General features: G+C 32.1%; 2 protein-coding genes across 6 annotated transcripts; one reads left to right on the top strand and one right to left on the bottom strand.

The window, feature by feature from the left end:
• Window positions 1-224: 224 nt before the first annotated feature.
• LOC123898625 lies at window positions 225-7,174 on the bottom strand. Of its 5 annotated transcripts, XM_045949633.1 has the most exons (4): window positions 6,935-7,174; window positions 6,734-6,786; window positions 5,586-5,713; window positions 5,296-5,509 (listed from the first exon to the last, which is right to left on the bottom strand). In XM_045949633.1, exons 1-4 carry the CDS (start codon window positions 7,085-7,087, stop codon window positions 5,394-5,396), a joined length of 450 nt encoding a protein of 149 aa, XP_045805589.1. In that variant the 5' UTR covers window positions 7,088-7,174; the 3' UTR covers window positions 5,296-5,393. The 5 variants fall into 5 exon arrangements, 2 of the variants coding, with proteins under 2 accessions (XP_045805589.1, XP_045805588.1); XM_045949632.1 differs by having other exon boundaries at window positions 5,296-5,713; XR_006805376.1 differs by lacking the exons at window positions 5,296-5,509; window positions 5,586-5,713 and adding an exon at window positions 225-1,542 and having other exon boundaries at window positions 6,734-7,174.
• A 2,321-nt stretch (window positions 7,175-9,495) lies between these two features.
• Window positions 9,496-10,578, top strand: LOC123898852 (E3 ubiquitin-protein ligase RNF168-like). Its single transcript, XM_045949876.1, has 4 exons — window positions 9,496-9,822; window positions 9,908-9,957; window positions 10,093-10,173; window positions 10,259-10,578. The coding sequence occupies exons 1-4, from the start codon at window positions 9,748-9,750 to the stop codon at window positions 10,545-10,547; spliced, it is 495 nt and encodes a 164-aa protein (XP_045805832.1). The 5' UTR covers window positions 9,496-9,747; the 3' UTR covers window positions 10,548-10,578.
• The last annotated feature ends 5,771 nt before the right edge of the window (window positions 10,579-16,349 follow it).

Below are 16,349 nucleotides of genomic sequence, written 5' to 3' on the forward strand. Positions count from 1 at the left end.
TTATTTACATGGTTGAGTTTGAGCACTAAAAGTAAAAAAAAAAAAAAAAAACGGGCCGGCCCGAAAGCCCGACTACCCGTACCGGGCCAGGCTCGGGCACTAATTTTGGTAGCCCGTTTTTTATCCGGGCTTTTTAGCCCGGCCCGACAAAACCCGGAGCCCGACCGGGCCGGCCCGAAATTGTCCGGGCCGCCCGTTTTGACAGCTCTAGTGTAGATCTAGCTTTATAGACATAGTTATATTTTTCTATAATTTATTGATGCTTTTCAAAACATAATTATTTATATTGTCAAGAAAATATGTCAATTTTAATAAATAATGGTATGTATGAAAAATTAAGTTTGATTTATACACACGATAGCGCAATATGAATAGGCTGGAAGTTTAAACTCTGAATTCTCCACTTTTGTAAACCTCAATTGTGAGTCGGGTCACTTGGCTACTTGACAAAAAATAAAAATAAATAGAGTTGAGTACATTTTTTTGTCCCTACTTAAAATAATTGAAATTTTGGTCCTTATTTTAAAATTTAGTTTTCTAAAACGTTAATGTCCACCCAACCATATTCCTTTTAGAAATTTTGATCCTCATTTTTCACTTAAGGGTTTCTCACATTGGGTTCAACGTCATTTATTGTTTTCCAAAAGTTAACTCTTCATATAAAAAAAAAATGCTTAAATGCAGTTTTGGTCTACCAAGTTTCACAATTGCTTGATTTTGGTCTCCATGTTTTAATTTCTTGATTTTAATCCCCTAAGTTTCACAATTGCTCGAGTTTAGCCCTCAAAGTTTCAATTGCTCGATTTTTGCCCCCCAAGTTTACCTCATTTTGCATTTGCTAGCTCGCCGTTGAATTTTTTATTAAAAAAATTAAAATATAATAATATTTGCTTTTATAAAAATGTATTAAAAATTGTTTTTTTTAATAAAAGGTTTAATAATTGGGAGCCCCTAATATGGTCCCCATTTTCTTGGGTGCATTGGTAAACCTCTCAAATTGACTTGCTACAACAGGTATCTGTATTTTATTGGTCGATGGGTCCCACAAAAGCTAAGAAACAAAAAAGCTTATTTGTTAGGTGAGGAAGGTTAATTACATTTATGCCCTCGTATTTAAGCCTAAACTAGGTGAAAATCATCTTCAACCTCTATTATTTGCAGAAGGATGGGGAAGAAAAATTGGGTTTATCAAGTTATTTGAACCCGAAAATCAAACAATATCTCTATTGATGTCCTTATCATGTTTCCATCATCTTCAACCTCTATTTTATTGTTTATATGATAAATACATGCTTCTCTTTGTAAAATATCTTGTGTTTGGTTTTGCTCCAACAAATGGGCTAAAAGTGTTCACTTCCAAATTGGAGACCATCTAAGTAATTATCACTTTTTCAAGAACAACATCATCAATTGTGATTCCGACGAACTCGAGTGGAAAGGTGTCTTCGTCGGCGAATCAATTGCTATTTTTCATTATTCCGATATTGAATACATCAGTTATGATTTTGTCGGAGAACAAACCAAGGAAAACAACCATGGATCCTGCGTGAAGATGATTTTGAGACAATAGAGGATGAAGATGATTTTGATTTTTGACCTAGATGAGTTAGATCTAAATTTTAGTATAAGGATATAAAGGTAATCAACCACTCTCACTTAATAAAAAAATAAGCTTTTTATTTTTCAACTTTTGTGGGACCTAGTGACCAATAATATACAGATACCTATTGTAGTAGGTCAGTTGGAGAGGTTCACCGGTGGACCAAAAACAATGAGGGCCATATTAGGGGCTCCCTTAATAATTATTTTTTATTTTAAAAAAAAATTACAAAGTTTTTAAAAAATAGTTCATAATTTTTTTTTTGGGTTAAATGCAGTTTTGGCCCCCCACATTTCAATTGCTTGATTTTAACCCCCTAAGTTTCACAATTGCTTAATTTTAGCCCTCCAAGTTTCAATTGCTCGATTTTGGCCCCCCAAGTTTACCCCCTTTTGCATTTGTCAGCCCCCCATTGACTTTTTTGACTAAAAATTGTTTATGTGACATTTTTTAAAAATTAAAAATATGTTTTAAATAAAAAATAATAATAATATTTGCTTTTATAAAAATGTATTAAAAATTGTTTTTTTAATAAAAGGTTTAATAATTATTTTTTATTTAAAAAAAAGTTTACAAAGTTTTTAAAAAATAGTTCATAAAATGTTTTTTTACTTTTTTATATAACAAAATTATTTTATAAACTACATATAATAAAAAATATATTTTATAATTTAGTTTTTAAAAAACAATTTGTAATTTATTTATTTTTTTTTAAATACTTATTTAATTTTAAAATGCCACGTAACCAATTTTTAATCAAAATATTCAACGGGGGCTAGCAAATGCAAAAGGGGGTAAACTTGGGAGGCCAAAATCGAGCAATTGAAATTTGGAGGGCTAAAATCAAGCAATTGTGAAACTTAGGGGGTTAAAATCAAGCAATCGAAACGTGGGGGACCAAAATCAAGCAATTGTGAAACTTGGGGGGCCAAAACTACAATTAAGCTTTTTTTTTTTACATTTTTATGTAACAAAATTATTTTATAAACTACATATAATAAAAAAAATTATAATTTAGTTTTTAAAAAACAATTTGTAATTTATTTATTTTTAAATACTTATTTAATTTTAAAATATCACATAAGCAAATTTTAGTCAAAAAAGTCAACAGGGGGCTAGCAAATGCAAAAGGGATAAACTTGAGGGGCCAAAATCGAGCAATTGAAACCTGAAAGGCTATAATCGAGCAATTGTGAAACTTAGGGGTTAAAATCAAGCAATTGAAATATGGGGGGCCAAAATCTCCATTTAATATAGATCTATGTGTTATGTTCTTCTAAACTCAAAAATCTCCAAATTATAATTAAACCTATAAATGATTTGTCAACAAATTTGGGATTTTTAAGAAAAAAAAATTCTGGAAATTAATTCCATAAATTTTCATATGCATCTTGTCACTTTATTATTACTTTAGTGTATCAAATTGGAAAAGAACAAAAGGAAACCTAGCAACCCTTGCTCAATCATCTTGCTTCTACATGTATATCATAGCACTTCCAATCTTAATAATTTTTAGGGATAATGATATATTTAGGGTTTTTGAGTTTATAAGAACATAATATATAGATCTATATTATATGAAGGTGTATTGAGTTTCTTATTATTATTTTTTTAATTTAAGGAAGAAATGAAGATAAGAAGAAATTGATCTTTTTTTGAATTTTTTTATTTTTTTAATAGAAATATTTTTTTAAAATAAATTATCTAATGTGTGCCACATCATTATTTTTTAATAAAAAAATGAGAAAAATGACTAAAATGTTACAAATATATAAGATAAAGGACTTATATGTTATAAATAAAAGATAAAGAACCAAAGTGTTACAAATAAATAAAATAAATGACTTATGGTGTAATTTTGCATATTATAAATATGAATACCAAAAATTATTTAGAAAATATGCAAGTACATCTGAGTTGATTAAAAGAAGGACCAAAAGTTATGACACAACTCTTTTGTGTTTTTTTTTTTACTCGAGACAAGCGACCAAAAATTGCTGAAATTTCTTATAAAGACCGGAAACAAAATTCGAGATATTTATAGGACCAAAAATTTATTTATTTTCAAAAATCAAATATTCAAAATAACATATTTTCAATGATTGTCTTCTTGTTGTCTTTTCACTTAGTTGTGGGTTTTTTTTCTTTTCAGTAATGGTTTATCCTGCTGTGTGAACGTAGCTCTTTGGGATGCAGTACGGTCCTTGTTTCCTCAGGAAGTTAAATCGCGGAAAGTAACAATTGATGCCTTAAACAGATCAAAAAATTCAAGTCCACAACCATATGAAAATTCTAGTTGTTCTTTGGATGACATTTTAGGTTATGCAAACATTGTGTTTCTAGGCATTATTGCTTGTTCATTGCCAGTCGTGGCATATATTGCACTAAGGGACGGACATGGGGAAACAAATATATATATATATATATATATATATATTAAAGAAAAATGGAAGATCCATTTGCTGGAAGCCTGGAACACAATTTGCTTTTACTGAACAGCTTCAAGGACAACTTCCACTGCCAGCAAAGGAAGACCAAATGCTTCATGTGCATGCTCTTACAAGTATGGTTTTTCTCTCTTTTTTCAATCAATAGTACACCAATTTTATTTTTTTACCTCATTACTAGAGTACATGCGGACCCATGTGTTTTGTCAATCACCGCCGCCACATTTCTCACACATAACGAGGTACAAGGTATTTTCATTCTCTATTTTTCTGTTCAAACCATAGAAACCTAAGACTCGATGATTTTGTTATAGAAAAATTCTTCTGAGAAACCCAAAGCTTACTGTGCAACCAGAACAGCCAATGCAACCCCAACCAGCACCGCCAGTGCAACCCCAGCCAGAACAGCCTACTGTGCAACCCCGGCCAGAACAACCAGTGCAATCCCAGCCAGAACATCCTACTGTGCAACCAGAACAGCCTACTGTGCAACCAGAAATGGTTGACATCAGGACCCCTGTGTTCAGTCACAAGGCCTTCATGTTGAACACGGTCAGCAGCAAGTTGAAACATGAACTTTCCAGCATTTAGGCGAATATCAATATTAGATCGAACTACTTGAATAGGTAATGGTTGTTCGTAGTTGGCTGAAATGTATAGATGGTACAAATACTCAAAATTTGAGTATATTGTAGTTCATGCTAAAAAGGTAAGAGTGTCTAACGGCAGAGGTTGCGTGGCCTGTTCTGACTAAGTAACTGCCTCTGCTTGCTGAGTAACTTCCTCTGCTTGCTGGGGTTGCACGGGCTGTTCTGGCTGCACAGTGCAACCATAACAGCCCGTGCAACTCCAGCAAGCAGAGGCAATTACTCAACAAACCAGTTACTCAGGCAGAACAGGTCGCGCAACCCTGCCGTTAGACACTCTTACCTTTTCAGCATGGCGTACAATATACTCAAATTTTGAGTATTTGTACCGTTTATACATTTCAGCCAGCTACGAACAACCATTACCTATTCAAGCAGTTCGATCTAATATTGATATTCGCCTAAATGCTGGAAAGTTCATGTTTCAACTTGTTGCTGACCGTGTTCAACATGAAGGCCTTGTGACCGAACACAGGGGTCCTGATGTCAACCATTTCTGGTTGCATAGTAGGCTGTTCTGGTTGCACAGTAGGATGTTCTGGCTGGGATTGCACTGGTTGTTCTGGCCGGGATTGCACAGTAGGCTGTTCTGGCTGGGGTTGCACTGGCGGTGCTGGCTGGGGTTGCATTGGCTGTTCTGGTTGCACAGTAAGCTTTGGGTTTCTCAGAAGAATTTTTCTATAACAAAATCATCGAGTCTTAGGTTTCTATGGTTTGAACAGAAAAATAAAAAATAGAGAATGAAAATACCTTGTACCTCATGTGTGAGAAATGTGGCGGCGGTGATTGACAAAACACATGGGTCCGCATGTACTCTAGTAATGAGGTAAAAAAATAAAATTTGTGTACTATTGATTGAAAAATGAATGAAAAAAGAGAGAAAAACCATACTTGTAAGAGCATGCAAAGGAAGCATTTGGTCTTCCTTTGCTGGCAGTGGCAGTGGAAGCTGTGGTGGAAGTTGTCCTTGCAGCTGTTCAGTAAAAGCAAATTGTGTTCCAGGCTTACAGCAAATGGATCTTCCATTTTTTTAAGGAAAGTCAAAATAGGAAAGAAAAAAAAACAGGTGTCAAAGCTATGAGACATGCCACATAAGAAAGTAGCTTTCATTAAATGACAAAAATTTAGCTCTTTTGGGTAATATTTTCAAATTTCAAAAGAAAGGAGTTATTTATAACTAATGACAAAGAGCATAACACTTCCTTATGAGGTATTTTATTTTTACTTATTTTCTTTATGACTTTAGTCATTATTGAAATCTATTGATTCTTTGTTCATTTCTTAAAACAAAAAAAAATGATTTAGATTCGTATGCTCACTTTTATTGAAAAGGGACTAAATATGCATCTATTTGGAACTTTGCTCAAAGCTCCATTTTGGAGAGAGTAGTTTAATTACATGGCTTATAGTTTATTATACTCTGGAACTTTGGTCAAGGCTCAGTTTATTTATACATGACCTACAATGAAAACCTTTCCTACCAACCTACCTACCTATCTACCTATCTATCTATCTATCTATCTATCTATCTATCTATCTATCTATCTATCTATGACTTTGTTCTTCAAATTACTACTTTTCAGTTAATGCCACTGGTTTGATAAGCGCTTGCTAAATAATGAATTAAAATTTTCAATTAAAAAGTCAGAAACACATAAACTAACTAACTAACTCATCCAAACAATTAAGCCTCATAATAGCTGAAAATCAGCACAGATTGAAATTTTTCAGTTAATGCCACTGGTTTGATAAGCGCTTGCTAAATAATGAATTAAAATTTTCAATTAAAAAGTCAGAAACACATAAACTAACTAACTAACTCATCCAAACAATTAAGCCTCATAATAGCTGAAAATCAGCACAGATTGAAATTTGATATACACAGGGAAATATAAAATACAGTGTATCAAAAGAAACCAAGCATAAATCGATTGATAGAGCGAAGTAAATTGAAATTGGAATGAAATTGATGTTTGAACACAATCGATTTAACAATAGTCTGAACACAAAGAAAAAACATAGATCTGAGGAATTCTTACCGTGAAAGAGACGTTGCGGTGATTGCGATTGTGAGAAATGAAGAAATCTTCCGCTGCAATAAGCGAGTTGGAAGACGAGAAACACAAACAGTTACGTTCATAACCGATGAAATTGAATTGAAATTGATGTTTGAACACAATGGATTTAACAATAGTTTGAACACAGAGATCTATCTAAACAAAGATCTGAGGAATTCTTACCGTGAAAGAGACGTTGCGGTGGTTGCGAACGTGAGAAATGAAGAAATCTTCCGCTGCAATAAGCAGATTTGGAAGAGCAGAAACACAGAGTTCTGTTCTTCTCCGAAAACGGTTAGAGGTCGCAGATAGTATAGCATCCTTCGTCGTGTTCATTGTCTCCTTCTCAGTTTGGTTTTTTTCTCTTTCAGTAAACTACTAAATGAAAGAATGAATCTCAGATGGAGAGAAAGCCTTCATTGAAGAGAAAGCCTTCATTGAAGACAATGATAAACTATAATTACTTCTAGGAGAATGTTAACATGTGCATATATGACACATGTTAAGGTAGTAAAAATAGAAATTATGTCTTAGAATTTGTGCATTTTAACTTTTCAAGCATTAAATATCTTGTATTCTATATTAAGATACCTTATCATATGCCCTATATGCACATGTTAACAAGACCTTTACTTCTATACCCCTTATTTATTTTTTTATTTTATTTTATATTACCAAAACACATTTAATTTATTCACATTTTTGTCAAGTATGTCTAATGACTAAAAAATTCATCTTAAACATGTTTGACACCAACTATACCAACCAAATCTTCTTGTGCCGCCAAGGACACATTACGACTGATAAACACTTAAGACTTAAACATAATAATTTCATGACATGAGGCTTGTTCATATGTATGTAGAGAGTTAATATCCTCTCCATTTTTCATCTTCTCTAGTTTTAAGTTTACAATAATGTGACATTTGGTGGATCCAACTATCTCTTATATTTTAAGTTTATTCCGATAAGCTAACCCTAAACCTAATCATTTTTCCTCTCATTTTGACCCTAATTTATTTCAAATAAAATATTAAAAAAATACTTTAACAAGAATTGAACTCGTGACCTTTAATAATTATTTGATGCATTTACCACTAGGCTACATCAATCAATCTGATATAATTTGGTAACCTACATGTAATAAATATGAAATCAATGTTTAATTTTGTTTAAATAGAAATCAACCCCATTTTTTTTTACAACTCCAATTTTTTTATGTAATACACATTCAATTTCTTTTTATACAAATCTTTTTTTTTTAAAAAAATAGAAATCAATTAATTTATTTCCTCACATTTTTCTCCCATTTTTTACATTAATTAATTTCCATTGAATTCTTGCAATATTCAGTTCCAAATTAATTTAAATAAGATGCGTTATAGATTTGCATTTGAGTTATATATATATATATATATATATATATATATATATATATATATATATATATATATATATATATATATATATTTCATTCATTTTATATATCGTAGTCATCTCAAGTTCAACTATTTTAGTGATTGTTATATTTTTTTCTTATTCACTTCATTTAGTAACTGTTTTTTTTATGGTATAATAGGATCATTAGATCTAAATTTCATAACGGATGAAAACAAATATACCAATGATGTATTTTTTGTCACATTTTTTTGTTTTTGTTTTCATCACCGGTATCCGGCGCACTGTTACTCCAAATTTTCATATATTTTTTAATATTAAAATTTTTCAATCGTATTTTCTATTGTTACATATTACATCTAATCAGACCCGTGCGTGCACGGGTCGTAACTCGCAAGTTCTAGTTTAATATATATATTTGAAAACAATTCAAGACTATAATAATAGAGAGGGCAAATCGAGAGAGAAAATGGAGAGGACCCTAACTCGTATGTAGAATACTCAAAAATCAGTTTACCTCAGCAACATTAACACTGCAAAATAAGAAACTATCATTCTTTAAAAAACCCAACATACTCTTAAAAAAAAAAGTTTAATTAGTCATCTATACCTATATATAAAGAGGATAAAAAAAAATTCATAATACCAACAATACCCTTAACTTTTTTTTTAGCAGCAAAATTTTTTTATTAACAAACTCACCATAATATTAGACATGTTTTTGTCTAGCAGTAAAAATCTTTTATTAACAAACTAACCGTAACATAAGATTTTTTTTTTACACGCGCCTTTCTGGCCGCTAGTTCTTTAATAATGTTTTTTTAGCTTGCTAGTATTTTTTTTACTTGCTAATATATAATTTTTTTTTCATTACTTTGGATATCTCTTTTTTTTTTTTTTGAATAATACTTTGTATATCTCTGTATGTTTATATAAATATTTTTTTGCATTTTATTATTCTTATTAAGATAAGAATTACCTTTTAATTTTCATTAATATTTTTGACAGAATCTAATCTAATTAATAATAATTTGGATTATTGTTATTATTTCGAAAAATATATAAAACCCAACCCATCAGTGAAAAATAGGGTTTATAAAATTGACAAAGAGGAGAAAAGAATTTGTCGAACAAAGAAGAGAAAAGTAGGAAAAAAGGGAAAATCGGTATGTGACTTTCTCTAAATATTAATTGCTTTTCGTATGGAATATTATTATTATTATTATCATTCCATTATGCCATTTTTTGTTGCTACTGATTTTTACTTGTGGTGTTAGAATTATGTAATTGATATTTGTGAATCTGTATGTTCCTCTGAAACCGTCTCTTCAAGATGAATGAATAAAAGGATCATAAAATAATGAATCTGTTTTGTTTAATAATTTTTTTCTGTTCATTCCGTACTTGCAATGTCATACAATTATGATAATTGAAATTGACCAAATTTTATAATGTCATGTTGATAAAACTTATGTTTGATGAAGCTGAAAACTTCAGAACTAGAATATTTGATCTAAATTATGACATTTGATTTCATCATTCTCTAATTTACATAACCCCTGTCCTCAACATAGTTATTGAAGATTGAATATCTCGAGATGAGTTCTGATTTGTCGTCCGCCACTTCTGTTCTCCGTTGCACCGATGAACTTGTCAAGAAGTTCTTATGCCCGGTAAGAAGATCCTTGTGATGTTTTTACTATTCTAGGTTTATACATTGTTGCTATGTAATAACTTTGATTTTGTTCATTATAATAGATTTGTGCGGAGATATATTTTGAGCCATGTACCACTCCTTGTGGACACAGGTGCGCATCAAACACACGATATAAATACCACACTAGTCTTAATTCTATAACTATGTTAGATATTTTTCATCCCAAGTTTAGTTTCTAATTACATCAACTTATCAATTTTCTAATTAAAAATATCCATTCTTTTAGTTTTTGCAAAGAGTGTTTGCAATCTTCCATGGCTATGTCTGCCACAGACCTAAATTGCCCTATATGCGGGGGATCAATAAGGTATTCATAAAGTGATTAATTTTTTCAAAATCAAATATTCAAAATAACATAATTTTAATGTATTTTTGTCTTTTTTTTCTTGCAGTAATGGATTATCCTACTGTGTGAATGTAGCTCTTTGGAACGCAGTTCAGTTCTTATTTCCTCAGGAAGTTAAATCGCGGAAAGTAACCGATGCCTTAAATAGATCGAAAAATTTAAGTGCACAACCATATAAAAATTCTACTCGTTCTTGGCCTCCATTGAATGGTGTTTTTTATTATATAAATCTATTGAATGATGGTTTAGATATTATAAGCCGTGTGATGTTAGGCTTGTTTGTTATTGCACTGCCTTACATGACATATGTTGTATTCGAGAAAGACTTTCGTTAATAAACACAGTTAGTGTAATTTTTTTTTTAGTATTGTCAATCAGTCAGTATAAAGTTTACCATTCGTTAGTTGGTTCATACAATCCACTTGATTCATATAATGTTTATCCACACACATGGGTCATCCATACAATCCACTTGTCTTGGAAACTCATGCCATATGTTTCAAAACTCTTCTCAAGTATCTCATTCAACTCAATCATATACCTTACTAATGTCGATATTTAAGCTACTTTAGATGATGTATTAGTTCAATAGCCACCATGACAATATCCAAGATAGATCTATTCACCGTAAAACTTGACTTCTCTTCATAAATAAACTTATTTAACACCACTTTCAGCCTATTCGTAAGAATTTTTGACATGATTTTATAGATAACATTGCACAAAGAAATAGACCGGAGATCTTTCATATTCGTAGGATTGTTTCCCTTTGGAATTTGATACTATTAACATCATTTAAGTGATTTGGAAATTCACCTCGCTCGAGCTATGAAACACTTATGATACATCATTCGGACCTGGAGCCTTATCAGAATTCCAAAAAAGTTTAAAGAAAGATGGGTTCAAGTCATTCGGACCTAGAGCCTTATCGGAATCGGAATGTGTCTCATGTCAATTGTAAACATATATTGTTGTCTTCTAGATTTATTTTCTAGTCTGAATCATAATCACCATGAACATGCTCGATCAAATTTTGACGATAGCTACTCGCCACTTCGCCTTGCACATATGAAATAATAAATAATTAAGAGTGATTTTTTTTTTTGTGATAGACAAATATTAATAGTTATTAAATTAATATTTTTATTCCACCAAAGTTTGAACAATGGAGTCTTTTGGAGGGTTGGTCCTAGCCAAGGGCGTCAAGACCCTTAACATTAGAGCTGTGAAATTGGGCTGGTCCAGCCCGATGGGCTAGACTATATATGTGGGTCAGCTTGGCCCGGCTTAATTATTTATGGGCTACACATTTAAGAGTCCGACCCGGTCCACATGGGTCATATGGGCTAATGGGCCAGTCAGACCCATTTCATTTTATTTTTTTCTCTGTTTATTCAATATTTTTTATGTCAATTTGATGTATTAGTTCTCATAATTATCAATTTTATTGAGATATAATTGGATGCAAGTGTAAATAATTTTTAGATCATCACTAAATATCAATTAAACTCTAGTTTGATTCCTAAAAAAATTAAATCAAATTAATAGATCACAAATTTACTTTTTTTTAAAAAGTTTTAGGTAAATATAACCTATTTTATTAAGCTTACACAATTAACTATATTTTTTATAATAATTATTCAATTAGATGATATTTTTTTATATTTTAATTGCTATTATTTTTACAAAAGTGTCATTTTTTTTATAATGGGTCAGTCTGAAGCCCGATGGGCTAGCCCAGCCCAGACCAATTTTTACATGGACTAATGGGCTTGGGCTAAAAGGCCCGCTTGCATTTGGGCCATGTTTTTTGAAACTCGATCCGCCCAAGCTCATGGGCTAATGGGCCGGCCTATTAGTCCGGTCCAATCTTGACAACTCTACTTAACATATGCCCTCCAAATTAGGGGGACCTCAAATTTGTTGGATATTTTCAAAATATTAATTTGAAATGTCTTAAGTATTTGTAACTATGGACAACGTTGCCATTGGTGAAGTCGTTGTGTATATGAGTTAATTTATTTCCTCACAGAAGGGTTAGTTGGGAACCACAAGGACAAAAATGACGTTAATTTTATATAATGGAGTAATAAATGATTTGTCATATTTCAATTCTTAATTGTGATATTTGTAATCATATACTATGATATCTGTATTTTAGTATTCGAATAATAAAATTGATTCTCTTAACCTACAATTTTTCTTTTTATCATTTTTTCATTTTATTTTTTGTAATATTCTTCACTTCATCTTTTTAATTGTATTGTGGATAGACATATGGCGATCAACATGTTACAGAGGAGCGATGGACTGTTCGGGATAACTCAAATTTAATTTTTGAATGAAACAATTTATCGATCGGACTTTATTTATTTTACGACTGAACTTCAGATTAGTTGACCTCCTTACCCTAGAAACAGGAGGATTAACAAAAAAAAAATGTTACAGAGGAGGGAATATTGTCACCGTGAAAGAAAAGAAGCCAATTGTTTGAGATTAATATGCATTCATTGTCATGTTAATAAAAACGTGACAATCAAGGTCATTTACGTTAGGTAAGAGTAATTTAATTGAAAGAATTAATGTGCAATCAAGGTCATTTACGTTAGAGAATAACAAGTGAATGAGTAATAACGAATGTCGTGACTTAGAAGTAAAGGTTTTACAATCCTAAAGAATTAAACTATACTCATATGGACTTAAATTTTCAGGAGTTCTTTTTTTTTTGCCCCCTGTTTAGGAATTATTAACTATATCAGGGAATTAAAACCTGATTATGAACAAAAATGTAAGAAATGAGAATCAATAATAGGGAAAAGTGTAAAGTATATTGATCATAAATGCACCATATATATAGGTGTGAAGGTTACAACAAAAGGAATGGTTACTTATCACTCAAGCAACCTAACAACCTCCTAACAATATTAACTAACCTGACTGTCACATATTAACAATATTAACTAAGTGTAAAAGCGATTAAATAAGGGTATACTAGGAATAGTAGTATTAATTAGTTTAAAAGTAGTTGATTTTTGCTTATATTTGTGTCCAAAATTTGAAGTGTTTTTTTTTCTCTTATATTTGTGTCCGGAGGGAGTATTAGTTAGTTACACAATGTTACTTGCACACCAAGTAACCGTAAAATACACCTATACAACTTCTAGTTCTAGTTTGAATTATAAACCAATTAACCAAATGAGCTGAACTGAATTGCTCGTGAACCTTAAACGAGTTGAACTCGAGCTAAAAAAATGTTCGTAACGAATTTGAGCCGAATTTCGAGCTAAACCGATTCTTATCGAGTCAAGTCGAGCTCAAGTGGGTTCGACTCGACTTGTTTCTAGCCCTAGATGCTAGTTTGATAGCTTCAAGGAGAGCCATACCTTCTACTTCAATAACAGAGAGTTTGAGTTTAGCAAGCTTCCAAGATGTTTGTGCAAGAATAAACTGGCCCTCATTGTTGCGAAAACAGCAGGCTGCTGTTGTATCATTCTCGTTCAAGTAAAAACCGGCATCGACGTTACATTTGAGTCATCCTACCGTTGGTCTTTCCAAACACAACCACAGCTGAACTGGCGGCTCATTACTTCTCTGTATACGCATCTGTTGAGTCTCAAACCACAACTGCCGCGCACCTAGTGACTACTGCCCAATCTGTACAGCAGTAGAGAGTGGTCATTCCATATTTTATCATTTCTATTTTGCTAACGATACCACAAGTGCATAGCAACTCGCCCAGCCATGTTCCTTTCCTCCTTACTGCATACATCCAAGTATCCAACAGCAAACAAGAGATAGAATTGAAATTATGCAGTCGATTATATACTACAGCTCCTAAACCCGCGACTGCCCAGCTGTCACGTATCAAGGAACACATGAAAAAAGAGTGCAAATCATCTTCCTGTTCTGCATTACATAAAGGACAAATCGGAGAGAAATCGACTCGCCGTTGTATGTTTATAATAACCAGACACGCACTGAAATGCATCCCATACAAATGCGCCAAAGATCATGTCACGCTACTGAGTTTGGATCACACCATAAACGAAAAAATATATAGCTACATATCTCAGCACCATCAAAACATAAAACAAGAAAGATAGTAGAGAAATGAATCCTACCAAACAATTTTAGTCAGTGAAGAATGAATATCATTTATCAAATACTTTTCCTTAGTTAAATTACATTTTTCACTTGAGTCATATGATAATAACATCTCCTACATCATCACAATATATAAATCTAGGATTTCAATCTGAGGGTTGTGACCACAATTGGATTTCTAACAACATGCTTCTTCACATCCATCCAAGATAGATATCCGAAATCCACTTCCTTTATTTTGTAGTTGCTGCAATTTCAATCCTCAACTTGTAGGGTAACTTCAATCCTTTACTTCCTTGTAGGTTTTATGGTAATCATTTTCAATTCTTAATTTATTTTATAACTTTCTTCCTTTCCCTGAGGATTGGCCAGTCAAGAACACTAGGGTTCATGTAATAAATTTAGGGAGAACTTAATTTCAAAATAATAACTTATGAACTATTAAATCTTATTTACTTATATTTTTATACATTCTTTGATTTATCACCACTTCAACAGCATCAACGGAGAGGAGGACGATGAGTATGAGGAGCACTTGCCACATGCGTGTAAATTTGGTCTCACCAGAGGATGGACAAACGCCAATCCAGTTCGTAAGGTTGATGATTGGTTTCTTCCATACGATGTGGACTAGGCGTGTTAATTATCAATGTGAGTGAAGATCCTCACTTTTTCCCATTTGACGCTCACATGCGGATATTGTTTTTATGTAGTACGTTGACAAAAATAGTTTGAGAATTGGAACGAGATCAAAGTATGTTGATGTTCACTATAAAAATAATATAGAATAAACAATTGTTTTTATATTGACGGAACCCTATAGAGTCATGTAACAAAAACGAAAGGGAGATACGAATAGGAAGAGAGAATTTCTCGGTAGGGATGACAATGGGTAGGGTATGGGTAGGGTACTATAGTACTCATCCCCATACCCGCAGATTGAAAAAATACCCGTACCCATCCCCATACCCGCGTGGGTAACAACTTTTTCCCCCGTCCTCATACCCTATGGGTACCTAGGTACCCATACTCGTTACCCGCATTTTTACTAAAAATAAATTGATCAATTATAAAATATCATATAATTTTAATAGAATTAAAAAAATTTCAAAGATTTTAATATTGACTAATGAAAATTATAAACAAAATTATTACTAACTTTATGTTAAAGTTCATATTTATGTTAAATATTCACATTATTTTTATACTATGTTATAAATAAATATTTTTATTAAAAATATGTAATAGTTTAGTAGAGTTGTATTGTTTTAAATTGATTTACATATATTATAATATAATAATATAAATAAAATAAATAAATATATATTATGCGGGTATGGGGCGGGGTGGGTACTAAGGTACCCGTACCCGCACCCATAGCCGTTCATTTTTGCGGGTAATTACCCATACCCGTGCCCGTACCCAAAATGCAGGTTTTTACCCTACCCGTTGTGGGTAATTTTTGCGGGTACCCTCTGGGTATGGGTCAAATTGTCATCTCTATTTCTCGGTGGTTAAAATGAGAAATGAGGAGCAAAGTTGTACAAAAAGAAGAAATTAAATAAAAAATTTAAGTTTAATTGCAACAATAGAGAAAGTATGCTTCTGCTATATATTTCAGTACAACAGAGCAAGTATTTCCTTAATTGGAAACAAAACTATCTTCAAAATTAGAAGCTCACTGAGAACAGATCCATCATCCATGTGCCCTAGATGTCATCTGGACAAGTTGGAGGTTTTGACTACTTCTCTACATGCGAATGAGGAAAACTGATGTCTTGTTTGTAAGTAGTTTACTCCTTCACCAAACCCTTCAAAATGTTGATATTTATGTTCTTTAGTGAGTGATACTTTGTTCATGCTGTGTGGTTTAAATCGAAGAAACCTTCCATTTGTTTCTCAGGAGATTGAAGAAATCTCTATGCTGTAGTGATACTTAACTTTGTTCATTCTGTTGTTTACTTCTTCACCAAACCCTTAAAAACCTTCCATATTAGGAAACCTTCTTCTCAATCTCAATTCTCAAACACATT

The sequence above is a fragment of the Trifolium pratense genome, linkage group LG7 (assembly GCF_020283565.1).
Source record: "Trifolium pratense cultivar HEN17-A07 linkage group LG7, ARS_RC_1.1, whole genome shotgun sequence".
Lineage (NCBI taxonomy): Eukaryota > Viridiplantae > Streptophyta > Magnoliopsida > Fabales > Fabaceae > Trifolium > Trifolium pratense.